This window comes from Haemaphysalis longicornis, unplaced genomic scaffold, assembly GCF_048455015.1.
Source record: "Haemaphysalis longicornis isolate Haplotype H1 unplaced genomic scaffold, Haemaphysalis longicornis Haplotype H1 scaffold_6, whole genome shotgun sequence".
NCBI classification, from domain to species: Eukaryota; Metazoa; Arthropoda; class Arachnida; order Ixodida; family Ixodidae; genus Haemaphysalis; species Haemaphysalis longicornis.
The window spans coordinates 47,457,153-47,479,614 of NW_027526407.1; the positions used below are offsets into that span (position 1 = coordinate 47,457,153).

General features: G+C 45.0%; 1 protein-coding gene across 1 annotated transcript; it reads right to left on the reverse strand.

Annotated features, from left to right (window-relative positions):
* Positions 1–3,408: 3,408 nt before the first annotated feature.
* Positions 3,409–19,259, reverse strand: LOC144142581 (uncharacterized). Its single transcript, XM_077674179.1, has 14 exons — positions 19,181–19,259; positions 19,034–19,096; positions 17,585–17,659; positions 16,548–16,648; positions 15,471–15,717; positions 11,943–11,992; positions 11,539–11,679; positions 10,910–10,960; positions 9,868–9,919; positions 9,358–9,407; positions 9,192–9,242; positions 7,426–7,503; positions 5,209–5,437; positions 3,409–3,604 (listed from the first exon to the last, which is right to left on the reverse strand). Coding segments are annotated over exons 3-14 (1,176 nt in total). The 5' UTR covers positions 17,586–17,659; positions 19,034–19,096; positions 19,181–19,259; the 3' UTR covers positions 3,409–3,479.
* Positions 19,260–22,462: the final 3,203 nt, after the last annotated feature.

Consider the following 22,462-nt stretch of genomic DNA (forward strand, 5'->3'; position numbering starts at 1 on the left):
CCAGAGGGATGCGCAACTCATTTCATTAGCTGCGTTCCGCACTGGCCGGACTGCTGCACATTGCACGCTATATTTTTCTCAAAATCCGCCAACTACCTTATACAACAGCCGGCTGAAAAAATAAGCGTTCGCACCTTGGAAGTGTATGTCCGTATGTTCAGCGCGCGCGCTGAAGGTGCTGAAGGTGCTGAAGGGTCTAGCCCGCTGCCGTGAGTAGGCACGATTAGTCCGGCCGCCCATCCGCGGTGTGACGCGCGCAGGCGGGCGTTTCTGAAGGTTCCTGTCATAATTGTATCGCGCAGCACTTTGGCGGCGGCGACGACCGCGTAACCGAGCTAGCGAACGAGGTCCCCAGGCAGAAGGAAAATGGAGGAGCGTCTGGCGAAAGTTTGAGGGGGAGGGCGGCACGCTCTGCTATGGCGTCATCTTCCAGCGCGTCGCCACGGCTCAGTATGTCTCGCTGCCCCCCCTCACACCCTCGCCATGCGTCGCGCGCCGATAAGCGCCCTCCCCCTCACACTTCCACCAGCCGCTCCTCTGTTCGTGGCTCATCCGAACCACGTGACATTTGCGCGGGAGGTTCAAACACCATTTGCAATATCTAGGGGAAGTAAGAGGGGTGGGAATATGTGGGGGAGGACTGTGTAGTAGAAAAGAATATCAGCCAGGAGAGGGGAAGATAGGAGAGTGGAGTAAAATGATATGAGGAAATAGCCGTTACCCGGCTGGGATGGCCAAAACACTACCACATTCCAACATAATTTGCAGCTAAGTAAATATACAAGGCCAGTTCAGTTCTTTTTTGAAGCATATAGGCACTTTCTTGCTTACTCAGAAAGAATAAAAAATACAGAATCACATAAAACTCTTCTTTACACTTTTGTATGCACTTATTTGTAGTGACTGTGGATCACTGTAACTTGTGGCCCATGTGGCCCTATCCTAAGCTTGGTTGCCATGTCAGAGGCTTCTGCGTGGCTGTAAAGCAGCATGCACCACCACAACTGCACTCGCCCTTTCCAGTGTGCCTGGCACAAACTAACCATAAATTAAATGGAAACATTTCTTCGAGTCTGCATGCAAAGGCCAACCTAAGCAATGTTTATAGTACGACATATCCCTCTACACAGTGGCTCATCAGGTTAGCAGGGCAGTTGTGGGGATGACGATGGGGGGGACAGACAAGTTTCGTCCCAAAATACTTGTGCACTGAAACGAGCCGGGAAGAAATGAACAGCATTAATGGGTGGGGAGGTCCCGCGTTGCAATCGGTGAATGTTTTAGGTAACTGCACATAACAAACAAAAAATGTTTTTTGAGTGCAGCCAAGTCAGTGACGACCTCTGAACAAATGAAGAATACGGTAGCTGCACATTTTCAAAGCTTTCACTTAATAAGAACAAGTGATTCGCTCTTATGATGAATTGCTTGTCTGCTCTTTGGCTCACAACTACACGTGTGGGTTCTTCTGCTCTAACTTCGTCTGCCCTCTAAGAACGCGCCTGCAAACCTGCAAAACATACTTTGGCAACTTTTGGTAAACGCACTGCAGACATTCCCCTGCTAATGACTGACATTTAAGTGAGGCCTTCTCTATCACAGGCTGAACAAAAATATCTATCATTTCAAAGTGCATTGGCCAGTTTGGACCTGCAGGAGAAGTGCTGCCTGATCCTCAGCCTGATCTCCAGCACTTCAATGTTTAATTTTTGGACTTCACTGGTGTTTCCTTTGGCACAGGCTAATATCGGCAGGTCTGTGCTCAGAAGAAGAGAGAAAACTTTGTTTGAGGGACTTAGCTTGAGTCCTGTTGTCACTAGGGGTCTTCAGCCAGTGTGTCAGATAGGCACCAAAAACAAAATCTAAAAGCGCGAATGGATCCAGATGCACCCCAGCAAATCAGGCGATTTGAATTTTTTTGTTCGAAGGGTTATTCTGCATAATGTGTAGCCATATGCATCTAGCCTGGCATTATAGCCACACTTATTCAACATTTCGGTGCCACGTACGTGCTGTGGGCTAGGACAAAGGAATATTCGTCACTGCAGTGACATACTGCCTTATGTTTCAGGATCCTATGATGTGCAGTTGATGCATTATGCGTTTAACATGCAACATGCAATGTGGTACTGGTTCTTTACCCGTCAACCGAAACTAGTTATTCCCCAAGCAACGTTGACAAGATAGGGCCGGTGTTTGGAAGTGCTCTGCATCCATCCGATGATGGCTTGACCAAGTTATGCCTCTGTCTGTCTGATAAACACCATTAACTCGCTTCTCATCAGACCAGGAAGCTATAAACCCACCATTTAAATGTCCTTAAGAGGCAATGTAGACAAAATACAAGTTTGTTTTAATCAAAAGATTTTGTGTTTTTAGGTGCCCCCAGCATTTGCCCGAAAGCAAACGATGCTTTATTACTGACAAATTAATCAACTTACATTAAAATTTTGGTTCTCCCGCCAAATCGTGTCTTTTCGTGACGTCTGCATTGATGTCATGTGCTGGGGAGCCTTGTTTACAGTTAGTCAACCTAGAATGGCTCCATCATACCGTGGCAGGCTGTTTTCTGCCTTTGTTTGACAGTGTTTGCACCTGGCTTGTTTCTGTTAAGATAAAAAATAATTGTTTCGTGAAACATGGTGTTCGCTCGACAAATATGATCACGTCAGATGTCACTTACGCCGATCGGTTAGTGTCGTGTAAGACAACTCCAAAGCGGCGGCCTGCTGTGCAGCTAAAGAAAGCGTAGTGCTCCCAGTACACACAGCAGTGCGCATCTGTACTTGTATGTTTACGTATATTTTCATAACTTCCATTGTTTACCCCACCATTTTTACTGCGGTTATGTATTACATTTAAGCGCAAATAGCTCGTTCAGCAAGCTTATAAGCCCTGCCTAATTTGCGTTTGCTTTTGCCGGCCTCAGCCAATTGCAGAGCTGTCACATATGACATCATAGGTTCTGTTGCGGGAACTGAGCTAGTGGGTCGCAAGGCCATTCCCTTTTTTCCTAGTTATGTAGCTTATTTGAGCAAAGTTTACATTAAAAGTGGCGCCAGTATGATTCTAACGAGGCAATCTTTCAAATGTACCAAACTTGTGTTTTGTCTGCATGGCCCCTACAAACATACAGCATCTACATTTAAAGTCTAGCTAGACGAAGAAAAAATCAATGGGGAATCTAAAGGGGTCCACATATATGGCCTCATTGGAGATACGGCTCATGCAGCATTATGAAAAACATATGGGACATATGCTGATGTAGGGAATTAATGTCACAGCCCTACATCAGGTACCATATAAACAGCATCAAAGCACCTTACCTCAAATGTTTACTGTGTTGAATATTTGTCTGAAGTTTTTTAGAAACAAACATCAGTGCCTCTTCACAAAGAAACAGGTATCTTAAGTTTTAAAAGCATTTATTCGGTGAATTCTGCAGTAAGCACACTTGCACAGCTCCAAGACGACCTGGTTCATCGCGAACCTGCTTTTTTGTTGATGTCCTTGAGCAACTCTGCAATGAAATAGTTCATCTTCGCACGCCTTCTCTGCACTGGCTCCTCCCTTTGGACTTGCGCTATGTATTGGTCGAAGGCGCCTGAAAGTTTGCAGTTCACATTAAGTTATGTGTTATGTACACAAGCTTTTAAGTACTGAGCATACACTTATGGTGCGAGTTATGCACATAAGCTTTTATGTGAGTACTGAGCGTACGCTTATGATTTGCAATACACATTACGTTTTGTACATAAGCTTTTACTTAAGTTCTGAGCACACACTAACGATTTCCAATACACATTAAGTTATGCACACAAGCTGCATCTTACCGGTACTCACCTACGGGGCAGAAACTTGGAGGCTCACTAAAAGGGTTCAACTTGAATTGAGGACGACTCAGCAAACAATGGAACGGAAGATGATAGGTGTAACATTAAGAGACAAGAAGAGAGTGGAGTGGGTCAGGGAACAAACGCGTTTTAAGGACATATTAGTAGAAATTAAGAAGAAATGGATGTGGGCAGGGCATGTAATGCGAAGGCGAGATAACGGTTGGTCATTAAAGGGACCCTGCAATACTCTTCGTGCAGTGCAAGTAAACCTGCACGACATTTAGATTAGACTTCCAGGAACACCCGAGCCAAATATTACACGTGCACGTGAAGCGGTAAGCGCGCAAATCGCCGTGAAAGACGCGGAAAAACCAACCGCGCTCTTTTCAATTCTCCTCATTATGCATCCCTGGCATGGCCTCTGCGACGTCAATTGGGCCATGGCTGTCCTGGCTGTCCTATTGACTGTCGCTGGTCAACTTCGCGGCTAAATTCTGGCATTTCCTGTGACGATCAGCCGTCGTCGGCGCTGTGTATGAACCTCTTCTATGTCTGAACCTGTCCGCATGCTTTTGGTGTTTTTTTTTGTGTTTTGAGTGCGCGCAGAGTTTGAGTGACGAACTAAATATTCCACTTTCAACGAGCTCACTCGACAACAAACGTTTATTGCTCCAAAAACGCCCTACCAGCCTGAGCACTTGCTTGCGAGCAGGCCACCATGCCTGCTTTTTTGTTGCCCCAGACCGGAAATAGACCCGTCCACGTTGCAGGGAAAAGGACGAAACTCCCCGGCCTGTGACATATCGAAAGCCGCCGAACAGAACGCCGTGCGCCACCCCCCTCTCCGGGAGAGAGCGCGCAGCTTTCGTCGCGTTGTCCGCGGTTGAGTTGAGAGGGAATATTTATGCGCGATTTTTCATCGCGCGTAGTTTCGGTGATAGTGAATGGATTTTTATAATTCTTGCGGGAGGAGATTGCTGGGACAATAAACTTTACCCCAAAATACATTCTGAGTAGTCGATGGTAAGTGTTGCAGGGTCCCTTTAAGGGCAACAGAGTGGATCCATAGAGAAGGCACGCGTGGCAGGGGCCGACAGAAAGTTAGGTGAGCAGATGAGATCAAGAAGTTTGCGGGGATAAATTGGTCCCAGTTAGCACAGGACCGGAATAATTGGAGATCTATGTGAGAGGCCTTTTCTTGCCCTGCAGTTGGCAAAGACAGGCTGATGATGATGGTGATGATGATGACAAGCTTTTATGTGAGTACTGAGCATACACTTATGATTTGTAATACACATCATATACATAATGTGTGTTACATAAGTACTGAGCATACACCTATGAAAACGGAGTGTATGAGAAAGAAACTTACTACGAACAGCGTCAATTTTTTTCGGAGACAGCGCGCGCCTTTCAGGTAACATCCTGGGTTCCTTGTGAAGGAATCGGCGACACGGGGTGCCGGTAAGGCTGCGGCCACGAAGATTCGCGATCCCCCAGAGCTCCTTGGTCAGTTCTTTGACAAAAAGCGAGTCTCTCTTTTGCGAGAGGAGCCGCTCCCACTGCGCCATGGACACGGAGACCCCATCGCCAAGGTGAACCTGCAGGGTAGATTAATTTGAATTCGTGCCGACACAAACATGAAAAAGAAAGGAAAAAAACTCTGGTTAATTCCTGTCATAGGAATCAATAAAACACGAAAGTGAAATGTGCAGCGAAATCTGCAGCTGAGCATGACTTGTGGGTCGGCGGCTGTCTTGTGGGTGTGCTTGGAGAGCGACGCCCTGCTGGCAGGTCGCTTTGGCAAAGGTGAACTGGCGTGATTTCTGTGAAGGATATGATGTCAATGATATCTTGGTGCATCTAGGCATAAAACACTTTCGTGTTAAAGTATAAAACCCGAAAACGAACAACCCTAAGTATAGCGTACTCTTTAGTACTAAAGGTTGCTTCCCCGCAAGAAGACCCTGTGTGCAGGGGTGCACCCTTTACAGGCCGCTTGCTCCGGTGTACTGGCGTCACCTCCGTGACGGATATGACGTCAGTGAAATCTTGGTGTATCCCGGAATAAAACACTTTCATGTTAAAAAGGAGGAAGAACAGCAGACAGCACAATTAAAATAACAGCCTAGCCATTTGGTTGTTTGCCCAACCGGGTGCAGCAGTTCTCAAAGTGGCAAGTGTAAGCAGTCACGAAATGACTACCGGAGGTTTGTGATAATATAAGTAGGGAAAGATTACCAACTCAGTGAAAAAACACGATAATGAAATTTGATGGCAAAGAACGAATTTGAGTGGCACAGGATAGAAGTAGTCAGAGGTCGACGGGAGAGGCCTTTGCTGACGATGATGATGAAAAAGTGGTAGCCCGCAACAAACCTCACATTTAGGGTTAGCCTTACAACATGAAGAGCCATGGCTGAAATACGACCAAGCCCCCTTCTTATTTTTAGACTCTCATCTACGGCGCATGATAAAACATTGTTAGTAAATGTGTGAGTAGTGGCCCAAAATGAAGATTTTGTAAAAAAAATTGATCAAGCTTGCACTAGTGGTACAAGGCTGGAGAAGCAGCGGAGCTGGGGTAGACCTAGAATCTTCCGGTTCTGCTACGTTTTGTTAGGTTAAGTTTCATTAGGTTTCGCGATGTTCTTTGTGGGCTAGGCTAAGTGAAAAAGGGCGAGGCCAAGTTTAGCCAGATTTTACAAGGCTGTTCAGGTCGTTTTCCCACACTGACAGCGAAACCTAGGGGGGAAGAGGCTAGGTCGACCCCTAGCTCCACTGTTTCTCCAGCCTTGCACTACTAGTACAAGTTGCGCCATTTTATTTTGCATTTTAGTAGCCCAAGAAAGACTATCATCTTTAAAATGGTATAGTAGGGGGTACACATAAGAATAGGCCCTTCGTGCTCACACTTGAGCAGGTGCAAAAGCTGGCTTCACTGTTAGTACCCTGTCTACAATGGTGCACCCTTTGTTTGTTTGTTTGTTTTTTGTTTGTTTGTTTGTTTGTTTGTTTGTTTGTCTGTCTGTCTGTCTGTCTGTCTGTCTGTCTGTCTGTCTGTCTGTCTGTCTGTCTGTCTGTCTGTCTGTCTGATCGATCGATCGATCGATCGATCGATCGATCGATTGATTGATTGATTGATTGATTGATTGATTGATTGATTGTGGGGTTTAACACGCCGACGCAGTGCAGGCGATGAGGCGCGCCATAGTGGAGGGTTCCGAAATAATTTCAACCACCAGGGGATCTTTAACGTGCGCCGAAATCACACACTCTGGCGTTTTTGCTTTTCGCCTCCATCACAAAAGCGGCCGCCGCGGCCGGGAATCGAACCCGCGTCCTCGTGCTCAGCAGCAGAGCGCCTCAGCCACTGAGCCCCCGCGGCAGGTATGGTGCACCCTTCACAGGTGGCACAGTTTTTTCGCTGTAAAAAAAAAGAGCACCACACCACACTCCAACAACAGAACCCCCTCCACTTGAGTGTACCGTGCAAATACCGTGAACTCAAGCAGAGTGCACAGCCCCTGTGCTCCAGCTGTTTCAATTACCGGTAGACTAGTTGAAAGGCGCAGAACATTAGTCATACCTGATCGTTGACTATTTCGAACGGGCACAGGCTCTCCGAGGCAGCGCCCTGGCCATCTGGCTGCGGGCCCTCCTGCGACTGTCAACACAGCAGCAATCTGTGATCAAATGACTCTTTTGTTCAAACAACTCTCTTCAAACGACTCTGATCTGAAGAGGAAGAAGAAACTGGGGCACGTGTCAGTGGCTTTACTTGTACTTTATTATAAATCATGCTGTCACTGTGTTTGTAAATATCACGGCATTTTGATTTCATTAGCATACTCGACTTTGTACCCCAATCTCACTGAAGGTGAAATTAGCAATAAACTTAGCAGCGAATTCCAGAATGGCACATGCCTCGAGGTCATTTTCCACTGAAGCAAAAAATATTCGCGAGCAAAGAGAAATACTGTATTTATTCGATTATGCGGCGGTCACGATTATTAGGCGAGGGTGCACTTTGGCGAGCAAAAAAAAGCGTCTCACTCACTCACTCACTCACTCACTCGCGCGCACACGCACACACGCACACACATACACGCACACACACATATGTACTGAGCTTCGAATGTAAGGCGGGGTACGACTTTGAGACTACGGATTTTGGAAAAAACTTCACCTTATATTCGAATAAATACAGTACTCAAACTTTTCATAGAATATTCGGACATGCGCTGGGTAGCAATATGGTCGAAAAATGCTACCACAAAAAGGTCATTAGACTGTTGCATTTCCCAGATAACACGCCTAAGACTCTGTATGTATGAACTGAGCAAAAAAAGCAAAAAACTCTGAAAGATACTCAGCTCAGACACCTAGTAGTGGCTGCGCAAATACAAATGCAATTCTCTTCATTTCACTAAGATTGAAGTATATAAATGCACACTTTAACAGAATATACCACAGTAAGCAAGTTATGTTTAATGTATTATAAATTGCGGATTGGTGCAGAGAAGCTAAAAATAAAAGCCGTAGAAATGGCGTGTCATTTGCTACAAGTTTGGGTTGCTAGAGTACGCATTGGATATGACACAGCTGTTGGGTTTCTGTGCTTAGATATGAATATCTATAATTTTAGCAGGCCCGCAAGATAGTTTGTGATAACGAAGTATATTTTTGAAGCCATTTTGTAAGTGCTCACCGATCAGTGTAGAAGGAGCTTGATACCAAGGTTACCATGACTATTCAGAAAACTCGTCTTTTACAACACGGACACACAACCCATGTTTTTTAGGAAGGGCTTGAATGAGTAAATCGTGGCTATGGCGTTGTGCTGCTGAGCACGAGGATGCGGGTTCGATTCCCGGCCGCAGTGGCCGCTCTTTTGATGGAGACAAAAAGCCAAAATGCCCGTATGTTCAAGATTTCGGCGCACATTAAAGATCCCCAGGTGGTCGAAATTAATCCGGAGCCCTCCACTACGGCGTGCCTCATCGCCTGTGCAACATCGGCGCGTTTAAAGTTCCCTAAAATCAATCAATCAATCATTTGAATGAGTAAATCATTAACTGCATTAATGAATTCATTTCCACATACTTGCCTACTTTAGTGCAGAACACATTAAGCATGAGTACAAAATGCTTTTGAGTACTTTCTTGCAACAGCGTGCTTTAGAAAAGGCAACACCGTGCGTTGGCTGGATGCGACGTCAATACTTCTGTCACTTGAAACCAAGCGCAGCATCTTGTGCATAGCTCATGCTGCATTCATTTTTCGTTTTGCAATTCTTTGCATCTATTTGCCACATTTTGCCTTAGATTAACCTTCGATTAGTGGAAAGCCTACCACATCATTCTGGACCTCCACCGCCGATTCCTGTTTCACACTTGCATCAGCCTGAAAAGAAGAAGAAAAAAAAAATTACCCTGTTGTAATATAATTTCTTTTTTGTTTTACAACTCTTTGCATAGCTTTACACAAGATTAACTGAGCTGAAAAGTGAAAACCCTACCACGCCGTTCTGAACCCTTGGCGATGACTCCTGGCGCGCACTTTCACAAGCCGGAAAAGAAAAAAAATTTACCACATCATGCTACAACCCTTTTTCTTTTTTGCTCTGTTCACATAGCATTACCAAGTTCTGCCTTATATTAAAGAAACAGGCAACTGAAGTTTGTCGAGTATATTTTCTTTTACCCAATATTCTGTTCTAGGCAGAAAAAAAAAGATAAAGAAAAAGATGAGCGCTGCCTTAACAGGTGGTATGGAAGCAGTGTGAAGGTGGGAAAATTGAATTGCACTGATCAAACCGTCATTCATTACGATAAGGGGGGGGAGGACCTTGAGGGTGGGGAGCAGAAAGCGAATACGGAGTTGCGTGGAAGGGATGGCAGACAACTACCGTTCTTCAGCAATGTTTGCAAATACGTGGACTTTTTTCTTTTTTTTTTGCTTTGCGATTTTTTACATAGCTCTGCCATGCTTCACCTTATACTAACCAAGCTGATAAGTGAAAAGCCTACCTTATCGTTCGGGACCTCATGCGATGGCTCTGTGTGCACACTTGCACCTGCCTGAAAAGAAGAAACAACTTTACCATACCTTTCTAAAGAAAGCTAAGAGGAGCGCGAAAGCTGTCAACATCAAAACTGCATCAAAACCTTCACTAGAACTTCTGCTGAAAGTGCGTCCAATCGATCATCAAACTTTCGAAGACCCCGATCGGAACGAAGCCATGCGGCGATTTTTCGCACACCAAGTTAAACGCATCTACGGATGGTATAAATGTACACGAGGTCGGTGATTTTGGCAAGTCGGTGAACGTTCACGATTGAAAATCATTTTTTTTTTATTTATTTATTTATTTAGATAAGTTCCCACAAACAGCATGACGCCTTCAGCGTGGTGCACAGAAGAAACAAGGGAAAGGATAGAAAAGGGAGATGTGTACAATGGGGAAAAAAAGAGTATAGTAAAAATAACATCAATGGATCAAACATTATGAGGCTGACTCACACGATTCTACAGCGCAAAAGAAGACACTCAGAACACACTCAGAAGATGTGTACCATAGCGAAAAAAGAGCATGAGAAATGAAAATAACCTCAATGGAACAAGCATCATGAGCGCTGTCCTGTCCGCTTCTCATTCCCCTTTTTGTGCTTTGTTTTTTCCGCACTTATTTTCAATCATGATCTAAATGTATACACCAATACATGGTTTATGAGAAACTGTTGTACTCCTTTTTGTGATCGATGCGTGTATTGTGTCGTCTAGACTTGTTCCTTTCTTGCGACTTTCAAGTGACCATTTTGGCACAATGGGAAGCCTGGTTTCATGCTTGTGCTGTGTGTCCAGAGATGTTATCAGAGCATTTCAGTCGAATAACCGGTCTATGGGGAAAAGCATTAGTTGTTTGACAGGACGCCATCCGTCTAAGAAAGCACTTTCTTTAAAAATTTTACTACCATGTGTTACAATACTTTTTTTTTTGCTCTGCAATTATTCGCACAGCTTTACCAAGTTCTGCCTTAGATCACCAAGCTCATAAGTGAAAAGCCCACCGCGTCGTTCTGGACTCCCCGCAACGACTCCTGTCGCACACTTGCACCAGCCTGAAATAAAGAAGAAAAACATTCCAGTGTGTCACGCATGTTAGGTCCCTTTGTTCTGTGAATGCACTTGGTCTGTTGGATGCTTTCTGGCTTGCAATGTCGATAGTTTAACTTCTGTGGTTGAACTATGAGAAACAGGCTGCAGAAGACTCCATTCCCTTTTTTTAAAAAAAAATTATTTATTTTGAGTAACACGAACAACACTGCAGGGGCACCTGCTATTCGAAACTAAAGCTTTACTTTCAATAAAGACCAGAAGAATTATTTAGAAACGTGAGGAAGAAATCCTAAATCTAACCGTAAAGCAGCGCACTAGTAAACTGCACATTTTCGAACAAGCAGACTACAGGGTTCTGGGTAACATACGCTTTGAGAATTAATGTCGCATTTAGGTATTCCATTTGTGATAACGCCTGTACCCTCATTATTCATCTACCATCTATATCACGGCCAGTACAAATTGTTGCACAGCCAGTGCAACAGGCTGCTTGTGCCTGCTCGCACTAAGGATATGAATAGTACATTCTGCATGGCTGCCAAGGAGTACCATTTTATAAAACATAGTTTGGCAAACGTACCTCACTGTTCTGCCGGGCATCTGAGGGTTTTTTCGGCAATGGTTGTTGTGGTGCTACACGAACAGCTGGTTTGTCAACTAGCTGAGAATGCGGGGTGGTCACAGGGCGTGGCAGTGAGTTTCCACTCTGCCTTGCGGGCTGCTGAGAAAATAAAAAAAGCCACCCGCCAAGTCAGCTCAAGAAAACAGCCTTTTCAAGAAGTCGGACATAACGGATTGCGGAAGAAGCAGCAGAGGCCAATGTTAGTGTACATTACATGACTGAAAAAAAAAAGGACAAGCTACAACAACGAAGGACGAGTATTCTTCACCAAGTCAATGCCCAACACGGTGGGTTCAAATCGCCGCCGCCAAAAACATTGAGGCACAGCGGAGAAACCAGCTCAAGTGCAGAACCATACTTACCCGGTGAAGGACAGCTTGGCAGTGGCTTCCATGTGTGCTGCTGGATGTTTCTGAAAGTGAAACCACCACAAATTAGTTAGCACTTGCAGCGAAATTACCTGCCATTGTTTGACACTACAGTGCCAGCCACTAATCTAAATGAAGAGAGAAAGCTGAGGTTGTTTAGATTAAATCATCCTTCTCTCAAACCCTAAATGTACACAACTGTGTCCCTTTACAACCACAAGGAGAAAGAAAAATAGCGAAAAGACATCTTCAATAAAATACAAACAGGACACAATGAAACTGATGAAACTGCATAATCACAGTAGTCTACTCATGCTGTCTTGTTTCCTGATAGCACTAGCATGTGGTTAGGGGCAGGGAGTATGATAAACAGGAGCGCCGACTTCGCTCTCTCCGACGGGCTCTTAATGTCCCTCACTCGCGGAGCACAATGTAGATGGCACTACGAATGGCGCAGCGATAGCGATCCCCGTGCTCCTGAGCTGCTCAGTTCGTGGGGCGCGACGCCAGGGCGCATCCCGGCTAAATTTGTCGTCTGCTTCGGAGGCAGTTCGTTTGACGCAGCTTCGCGTCCGTTGCGAACCTGATTAACTGGTTTGACAGCACCTCCTGGGTAACCGGTACCCGACGGAATTGAGTTGTCATACGGTGAAGATACTTTAAGGATTTGTTTGCAGAACGGGAATACGAAATGTAGAGACCACATTCAGACATCTGGCCGCTAGAGAAACGCTTCCTTTTTCGCACTTTGGGCCTCGAATGGCACTACGTTCCGTAAATTGGTGAATGGGAATTCTGTTGTGTGCTACATGTATTACAAAAGCCGACAGAAGCCAACTAGTTCTCACAAATAGTGATTTTAAAAGTGCCCTCCACCTTCTCGCCACTTGTAAACTAAACTTGCTGGCTCAAAATCGGAATGAATGCTTAACAGTGAGCTCACACGCCGAATTGTTTCAGTATGTCTGCTCGTATCACGCGGGGGTGTAGCCCCGAGCTTTTTTTCTTCTCCTTTGAGACTACATACGACAGCATGCATTGCATTATGCGTACTGCTAGTACTGCATACCACACTACTGTATAGCGCATGGCGCTCCAGAGAACTACATCCACACAGTCGAAAGCAGCTTGCTCCTTGGTGCAGAGAGCACGTAAAACGCGGAGTGTTGCTTGAAAAATGATGATTGGGGCTAGGTGCTTTTGAAGGCAACACTGAATTTCAAATCAACTTAGCGATTTGAACTCCATGAACAGCTGCGTCTTTCATCAATTCAGGCTGGTAGTGAGTAGTGCCAAAACAACCACGCCAGGGGCACGCGGGGGACGCTTCGAGAAATGTTTCCGTATCACAACTCCACTTAGCACCAATATGTTCCACGCTCTTTCGACACATCACTTGCTTTCCCCCCTCCCTCTCTAATTTCTGAGTACTTGCGACCCCTCAACTGGTTGTGCAGCTGTTAATTGTGACACGTAAGTACGGCATGCAGGGGGCAGACTTCCTTCGATGCCGCCATTAATAAGATAAAATAATAAGACAGGTGTAGATTCAGCACATGTTACAAATTCAATTTAATTTATTTTTAATTATGTTAAATTAAATGTAATTTTAGAAAACACGCAAGCACTTCTTATGACGCAATATAGGTCATTATCCGGCTTCGCTCTTTATTCATTCTAGAACAAATTTATTTTCACAAACCAGATCATCAGAACACGTTGCTCGGCAATGCATCTGGCGGTATACACTGGCGGCATTGACAAGATTACACGACCGCACAGTGACAGTGAACATCGGGTCGTAAGTTACGACGCGTGTTGAAGCCGGGTTGAAGCAAAGATAGTGTTCGAAATTCTTTGCTCGCGCAATGACGCTGACAGTGCCTTTCCATATTCAGGGCCAGGCAGCAGCCGTAAATTTCTTGTGTGGAACTGTATGCATCATTGCCACACGCCTATGTCGACTGCAGACGTAAACGTTGCGTGTGTGCAGAAGAAGCATAAATCGTTAAGCGCGCGGCAGGGTAGCGGGCGACCAAGAGCGATTTTTGCACTGTACCGCTTTACCGTAAGCCGAATCAGGCTAGACACAGTGTGCGATATTACTCTGGCTCATTTCTTGTGTGGTTCTTCTGAAATCGTCGTCGAACGATTTCACCTTAGATCTCCTGGGTTATATCGATATTCTCCAGTTCGCCTTGATTATTTCAGACTAAACGTTTTCTGTTAGAGAATAAGCAGTCATCACACACGTGGCGGTGTGCGATTACCCCGCCACTCATTGCAGCCGCGTCCCGTGATTTAGATTCTGCGCGCGCCTGATTGCGTGCACAGTTTTACATGTTATAAGACAGATGTCGCGGTGAAAGAAAATAGCCGCTGCGGAGAGCGAGCAAGAGGAAAGCAACGTCCAAATGCATAACGATGAGAGGGGCTCGAAAGAGGAAGAAAGCAAAGTGAAAGCTGGGCGCCCGGTTGCACGGGGACATTATCGTCCCTCGCAAATGATTTTTTCTGGGCCACAGTTGGCGCTTCTCTTTATCTTACTCCGTGGTTAAGGGTATCACGGATTGCATATTTGGAGCTGTAGCTACACAAATGCACAATTTCATGCTTAGGTTGTATGTAGTATATTGCCATATTTAACCATATTAACTGAACAAGTTTCCAACAAAATGCAATATTTTAATGGTAAGAAAATAGGTGCACATATTACCAGCGCTAAGCAAGATGTTATGCCTCTACATTGAGCCAACGTTAACTGCAAACAAATTTTTACTTTTCGAGTTTTTGTTCAGCCTTCCTGTAGCAGACAGATGAAGGAATCTATTTGGCTGAAGCCAATTTACTTCTGTCATGCAGCCAATTGGCATATCTCCTATGTGTGCAGCTGACAGTTCCCTATAATTCTTCCCATATGCAGATGCAAGTGAAACAAATTGCTTTTTATGTTGAAACTTTCTCATTTTTCCCCAATGCAAGACGATAAAAAAAAGTGCGATATCATTTGAATCCACACAAGTGGGACCTTGTAATGATATGGTACAAAGTGACGTGCTACACTGGTCACACTGGCATCATCCAAAACTCGCAACCCTTCTAAGAGCTAAAAAATGCAGTCTGTAAACTTGCACACTCTCGAAATAAAACGCTTTTCTGGAGAAGGGGAAAAGCAGCTTTACAATTTATGCTTATAACACCACAGAAACTCCTGACCTATAAAAGTGCCATACTGTAAGGCTCCAGGTTCATTTCCAGGGTTCTTCGAATAGGCAGCAACCGCCAACAAGCATGCTTGCTCCATTTTCCCCAACCAGAGATAAAAACAAGACTTGGGGTTTCGAAGAGCTGAAGCTTGTAAAGCTTGACTACTCTAGGCACACTGCAGTGGAAAGCTGCAGATGAAAATTTCGACCTCTTCAACAGGCCGCAAAAGTTTCAACATGCAGGCGTTCCGATTTCTCGCCTTGATCCAAAAACAGGCGCCCGTGGGTTTGGATCAGATATACAGCAGCCACTCACCCAGCATGCTTAAAAGCACGTTTGTCATCCGGCTGTGCTGTTCCTGGAGGCGCTGGTGCGTCTTCCGTATGACCTGCAGCTTTCGTCGTAGCTGCTGGGTTTTTTTGCGCTCCTTCCGGAGCAGCCTCTTCAGCTCCGCAGCATCTTCTTCGTCAGAGGAAGAGGTGCTGTCGTCATCTCGTAGTGCCAGCCGCCGTTTTTTGGGGACCGACACCTCTGCAACCGCCTCATCTTCCACAAAAATGACCTGAAACAAGACAAAAAAACCCAAGTTCATAGCCCCACCAGAGATCAAGGAACACTTCGTAGTGTGCAAGATGCTGTGTGGATAGCAATGTGATTGATTCTGAATGCCCTGTAGTCTGCTGCTCAATTGTTCAATTATGTCACGAATGCTTATTTCATCTGCTACTTTTTTTTTTTCTATGGTGTTCATTGAAGTGTTACTTTTGTGTAGAGAGAGAGGCAGCTCTTTGTTAGATGAAAGCAGAGAGGTTTGCCGGCATGTTCCTGCCTACATGCTACTCTGTGGGGATGGGGAGAAGGGAGTAAAGGCTATAAAAGAAGTAGGGAAAAAGGGAGGGGAAAAAAGGAGAGGTTAAAAGAAAAAGTGAACGTGAAGCTTTGTGTGGTGACGTAAAAGTCCGCGCTATCTCACAGGTGAAGTTCTAGATTGTCTCTGCGACGCCGATTTCAAGTAAATAGTCAAATAAGGCAACTTTTGTGTACAAAGTAAACGTTTGTTGAAGGAGCAGTGAAGGCTACATAACTTTTCATTTTACCTGAAACATCGCTCCCTTTTGTACATCTTATGGCTTTTGTTCAACGACAACAGTGTTTTGTTCGCTTAAAAATATCGGAAGCAAAATTTTTTTAACTCCATTTGTGACTTTTCAACTCGTGAGGAATGTTATGCGAAACTTGTTATGGGTATGTTACGCAACAGGTACCACAACACTAGTGATATCACAGTACTTCAGGGAAACGCAGCCACGTATCCAAAATCCTCACAACCGCCGCTGTGACTTTCGACTTCTTGCATCACATTTCAACACCGCTTAGGGGGAAAGCTCTTACCTCCTCCATCACTTCCACAGAACTGCTACGTCGTCTGGAACTACCTGGAACTGCTGTGCTGTCCCATTTGGCAAGTCGCTCCACCAGGTCAGCCTCTGCCACTGCAAGCGAAGCGTACAAATGACGAGGCTAGTCTGTGTCCACTGCAGGACAAAGACCTCTCCCGTGCTCCTTCAACCTTTCCTTATTTGCGATGCTCCAGCCTCCAAATTTTCTGATTTCACAGACAGACAGACAAATATTTTATTAGGGATGGCTCGATGCCTCAGGGTTGAAGAAGTGTGTTAATAACGTCTGGCCATGGCTGCCTCACAAACGAAGTGCCGCAACATGGCCAATGTATCTTGTTAACCACGTGGCCTGATCCAGGCCTCATAGGAGAGGACCCAGGCGGCACGGTATTTCGCGCGAAGCCAGTCTAATGCACCGCAGTCGAAACGAGGTAGTGCATTGTTGGGGTCACATCTGTTTTGAAGGTGATCGCATCGCACTGATCTGGCAATCGCAGCTGCAGAACCACTGTTGGGGAGGTTGCCATCGTGGGGTACCGGCTGGTGCGAGTAATTTCGCCATCGAGTAACCACGTCCTCTGTATAAGCGTACCCCAACAGCACCTGGTTAAGGAACACCTGAGCACCTTAAAGTAGACCAGGGGGTCGTTGCATGGGGGAATGGTACTTAATAATTCCTGCCTTCGTCGATGACGTCGATGGCGGCGCTCCACGTCTGTATCACTAAGGAGCGTAACTGGTCTCACAGGCATCATAAACAGGGAGCGGTGTAATGAAGCCTCACTCGCAAGTGCGTGAGTCTTCTCGTTTTCTGATTTCACCCTCCATAAACGTCCCTCCGGTCGTTAGTTCTCTGCGTCAATAAGTTGGCAATAAGCAATAAAAGGCACAACAGTTGGCCATCTGCCGCAGTGCGGGTCTTCCCCAGTCTTTACATTTTGGCCACCCACCCACCAGAATATCGCAGTCAGGCTGTTTAAGTGACCACCACATTAAACAAAGCTTCTTTGGGATTCTTCGACTTACTCGTGTGTCCCTCTTCATGTCGTGCCCTTGGGGGCTGTCATAGTCACGTGCTACACCACCGAGTTTGGGCAGGCACTGTTAGCAAGAAACAAAAACTGAGCTAAGCTCCAAACACAGTATCTCACTGACAGTATGCCCAGCTCCACAAAAAATATAAAAATAATAAATGATCAAGAGTCAAACTCTCGAGAAATACATTTACTCCACCTTACTCCACCTTGGGGATTTCCCCAAAATCTGGCCGATTAATTCCATTTTTCACGTATAAAGAACGACATTCACTATAAAAGAAGGCTGTTTGGAACGTCAAGTTAAAGCAATGGAGGGCTTTGCAATTCTGTACATCAAGTCAGAAAGAACAGTATTTGATCTTAATAGTATATAAAAAATGCAGTGCAAAACTGACAGGCCAGGCCCATTTCTCTTGGAATGCCAGTGAAGCTTTCGTTACAAGCACAGCACATAGGTTAGCAGTAATTTTTCAGCCCTGTAGCAATATTGACCACCTCGATATTCAGGTAATCAACAGTCACTAGAAAAGTAACTAACTCACGCAAGAGCTTAAAGTTTTCCATTTTCAGTCTATGTTCGACCGGACCCAAAGTATGCCTGGCCAAAAGACTGATAATCTACAAAAGCTGAAAACAATAATCACGCGTATGTTCGAATAAAGCCTTTTATGCCAAACTGATTGCATCCTGCGTCCAACTAGAACACAAACAGAAAACAATGCAGGAAAGCCAGCTTTGCACAGTGGGTTTCACAAAACGATGATGATGATAATAACTGAAGGCACATCAAGCGCCTCAAGAAAAAAGAACGCTTCCCACGTAATGAAGCCGCCGTCTATCCGACTGCAGCTTCATAACAAAATCAAAATTCAACCACCAGTTTGAATTTTGGAATTTGATTTTGACTCAGGTTGAATGGAAGAAAGCTTCGCATCTTAACCACCTTTCTTTTAGAAAGGGGGCTTTGATTTTTTTTTTTAGGGGCGAAGCTTCTTCGGGGCTGCTGGAGCTGTTGGCGTCTCCTGTCGTCGTCATCATCGTCGTAATAGTTGTTTGTCTCATGTTGTCGCGGTACTAGAACACCGGGAAACTCGCTTATGCCTCGCGCTAGAACACCATGCTTTACTAAAAAAAGACCGCGACACTCATATATGCCTTGCGCTGGAGCGCTTCGTAACGCGTACTAAAAAAACACCGGGACACTCATTTACGCCTCGCGCTAGAGATCTTCGTGCTTCAAGGACGAGAGAATTTTACAGCAAAGCTATATACCTCAACTCCCCAACGGTTCCATCTCCATTGGCAAAAAAACGCCAAGGCGCTAAGAATCCACTTATACACTGCATTCTTCGCTCCTCCCCAGGTTTCACGTTAGTGACGATGGCCCGCGATTTCTTTCTTTTTTTTTTTTTTGTAAGAAAAGATTACAGATCCTAACCTGAAGATTCCAACTCCGTCTGGGACGCTGTGTTGTTGAAGAACCTGAGGGTGCACTGGGTAACTGGAAACAAACAAACAAACAAAAACGACGTGTAAGCGATATTGACAAACAAGGCGTAAGATAAAAAAGGGGGGGAGTTCATACCTTTGTTGGCAGTGGCAATGGTGGCTTGTGTACCCTGGCTGCGGGATACTTCACGGCTAGAGGCTACGTCGGCAGGCTTAGCCATCACATGGTGTGGCGCCCTTGTGCCATCCTCTCCAGCAGCACTGCAAAGGACGCCAACATAGAAATAAAACTAATTTTTCACTGATGTATGACCCAAAAGTCCGAGGACACCTAAGCGCTTCTTGTGAATGCGAAAGCACAAATATCCAGTTCAACACCTGAGATGCCTTGCTTCCATCTCACGTTGTCTAAAGGCTTTGTAATGTTGCTACTTGAGACACTTTGCTTTACAGCCTGCCTTAACACTTTCGAGACCTGCCGCCTATACGTTGTGTGGGTTCATATAATGGGAGAGTTGACGAAGACAGTGAATTTGGCTGCTTGTATGTTCACACATTTGGCTGCATTCTTGCACGCTCTCAACTTTCACCATACCGGCGTGGACAATCACCTCTTACTACTGCCAAGTTTAAGCTTGCGCTGTGGAAAACCTCGTGCAATGGAACACTTCCAAAGGGGCCACCTCTTACTGCTGAAAAGTTTAAGTTCGCGCTGTAAATCCCCTCGTGCTATGAAACACTTCCAAAAGAGCTGTTTTCTGTTACAAGCACTGGATGCTGGCTTTTTGCTTTCGCCTTTATAATCAGCACTGAAAATTCGAGTGGTCAGGGAATGCACGTAACTGAACCCTACTAGTACTTCGCATTAAATGCCTGCTCCACACATCTGCTTTACTGGTATTATTAGCCTTGGAACTGGTTCTTTTCTTTGTCACGAACACCAACAAACCGTACTGTTAAGGCACCAGAAGACGGCATTTGTTTTTGCTCTATTCGAAAGATCGGGCCTTTCATGCTTCAGCTGTTTGCCAAGAAGCAACGATGCCACCACTTCCGAGTGATTTGTGATTAAAATAACAGACCGCACAGTATCATTTTCTTTTAAATTATAAGCACCCCCCCCAACCCCTTATTTTCTGCAGGAATTTCTCGATAATGCTTAAAATCTGAGCATCTCGCAGGTTTAAAGAAAAAGTGGGTGGGGAGCGGGGGCAGAGGACCGCTTAGAATTGAGAAAATGTAGTACTTGCTTCCATGCCCAGGCTATGTGGCTAAAGAAGAGAGGACAGTGCAAAACAGGCAAGGCTTTTCATGCTGAAATAGTGCTATCCCCAATCAAACCTTGTTTAACCTAGCAACACATATCGTCCGCCCAAAAGTGCAGCCATGCATTCAACTGCTCAACTCGACTAAATTCTCACACCACAAATGATCCGGCTACGATTCACTGCAACTCAGCCAAACAGCCAATGCTTCTTACAAAATAAGTGTAAAAGGGGCTACACAGATTTGACATGGCATTCTTGCCTGCTGGGGGTCTTATTAGACTGCCGCAAAAGTGCTTCGGCGTCAAAGCATTGGCTTCAAATAAATTGTCATGACTGGCCTAACTGCTTTGAGCATAAACTATGACTACTGCACTTTGCAAACCCACAATCTTTTTCTTTTCATAGTTGCTTTTACCAGGTACAGACTAACCAGGGGAGTGGTTAGTCGAGTAGTTTTAAAATGGAGTAGTTGTTTCAAGTACAGTAGACTCCCGTAAAGACGAACCCGAAGGGACCGTGAAAATGTGTTGGTATTACCAGAAATTCGTCTCATTAAGCGGAGGTTTTTTGCATTGTGGACGTTACAAGAGAGCAAAAAATGTTGCTTGTCTTAACCATGGAGTTCATCTTACTCGAGTTTGTCTTAACCAAAGTTTACTGTACTTTTAAATGATTGGGCCCACGACAAATATGTGACAAAAGTGATAAGCAGGGGAGGTCTCAAGCTTTGTCAGGTTCAAAGTGACAGCTTCACTTGGCAGGATATGTTCCCAGGTGCCGGCATCTACGACATCACTGGGAAGGCAGAGAAAGTCCCTGGGGTGTCACTGTGCTTTCTTATATTTTCCTAATCACCCTGCCTCACTGAATGCAGTTTGACCGACGTTCGTTACTTTGACATGGGCGTTTGAAATGATGTAAAATTATACACCGTATTCCTGGCCACATTCATGTGGTTTTCTTTTTATTCAAAGTGCAAAACCTTGCACTGCGTTATTGTAAACTATCGGCAAGCATGTGGGACTGCCGGAAAACAAAGTTCGTAGAGCTGTCCACTCAAAACCATGGTCAAATAACAATGAACATCTCTATGCGATCTCACGCTAGCTAAGAGTGCACAACAGTACTAAAAAAACTCTGGGTGAATTCCTCTGTGGAAGAAACATGCAAGAACACACACTGTGACAAAAGGTGTATTCATCATTTCGACTTCCGTGTAAAGCTCGAATGCATCCGCCGCTGTTGGGATTCTTGTAATTTTTCACCGGTGATTTTTTTCACCACGCCGCACCCGCATTCTTTCTCGCTATGCCACCGCAACAGCAGAGTACACCGGCGGGAAAATAGCGGCCTTAGCTGCTATCAAGGGTATATAGTATGACAGGGCAGAGTTGTGGTCGGCAGACTTGTGGCACAGGTATGCACCTTCACTCAAATTTTAAGCGAAGCTTATATGACTGGACTTCCATGTATTCTTCATGTCCAAGGACAAAAACTTCTAATGCTCCACTTGTCGAAGCGCAAGGTGTTATATAGCACTGGGCATTGGAAAAGGAACGTCTCAATGCACGTGTTGTTAGCCCACGGCAACCACTACAACCACACTGTGTTCAAAACATGATTTCGACCTGAAGTTGATACGTCTCACCGGTTGAACAGGCATCCTGAGTAGACTTGTTAATAACAGGCACCACTTTCAATATCAGCAGAGTCAGAACAAAAATATGCTTGTGTTTTCATCTTTCGTAGGTGTCAATGCTCGAGAAATTAAATTTGCACATACTGTTCACCTCAATTCTGAGTCATTTATATGTGCTAAAAAGCTTTGATGGTCGTCCACTTTTCCAGAGTGGCTCATGATATTTTTTACTGCAGACAAGCACGAAGCCAATCCCATGACGAGATCTTTTCTTTGTGGGCATTTAATCACAGAGTACTTAATAAAAAAGGCACATCTGCAATCCCCAACCCGCATTACAACCAGCTGAAAATACAAATATTCTGCGTATACTACCACCCACCATGATTCCTTTATACTTATAATGTTTGTATATATTATTTAGAACTATCTTTCTCTCTCTCTCTCTCTCTCTCACTGTTGTTTCTTCTTTGCAATGTTGACCACTTTAGCCACAGCTTTGTTCCCGAGG

Bases quoted from the DNA above. Each gene is read 5' to 3' on its own strand.
- LOC144142581 (XM_077674179.1), bottom strand. The intron at 15,718-16,547 runs GTAAGAGCTTTC...GTCTTGTTTCAG, and splicing joins CTGTGGAAGTGATGGAGGAG to GTCATTTTTGTGGAAGATGA. The intron at 3,605-5,208 runs GTAAGTTTCTTT...GCAAACTTTCAG, and splicing joins AAAAATTGACGCTGTTCGTA to GCGCCTTCGACCAATACATA.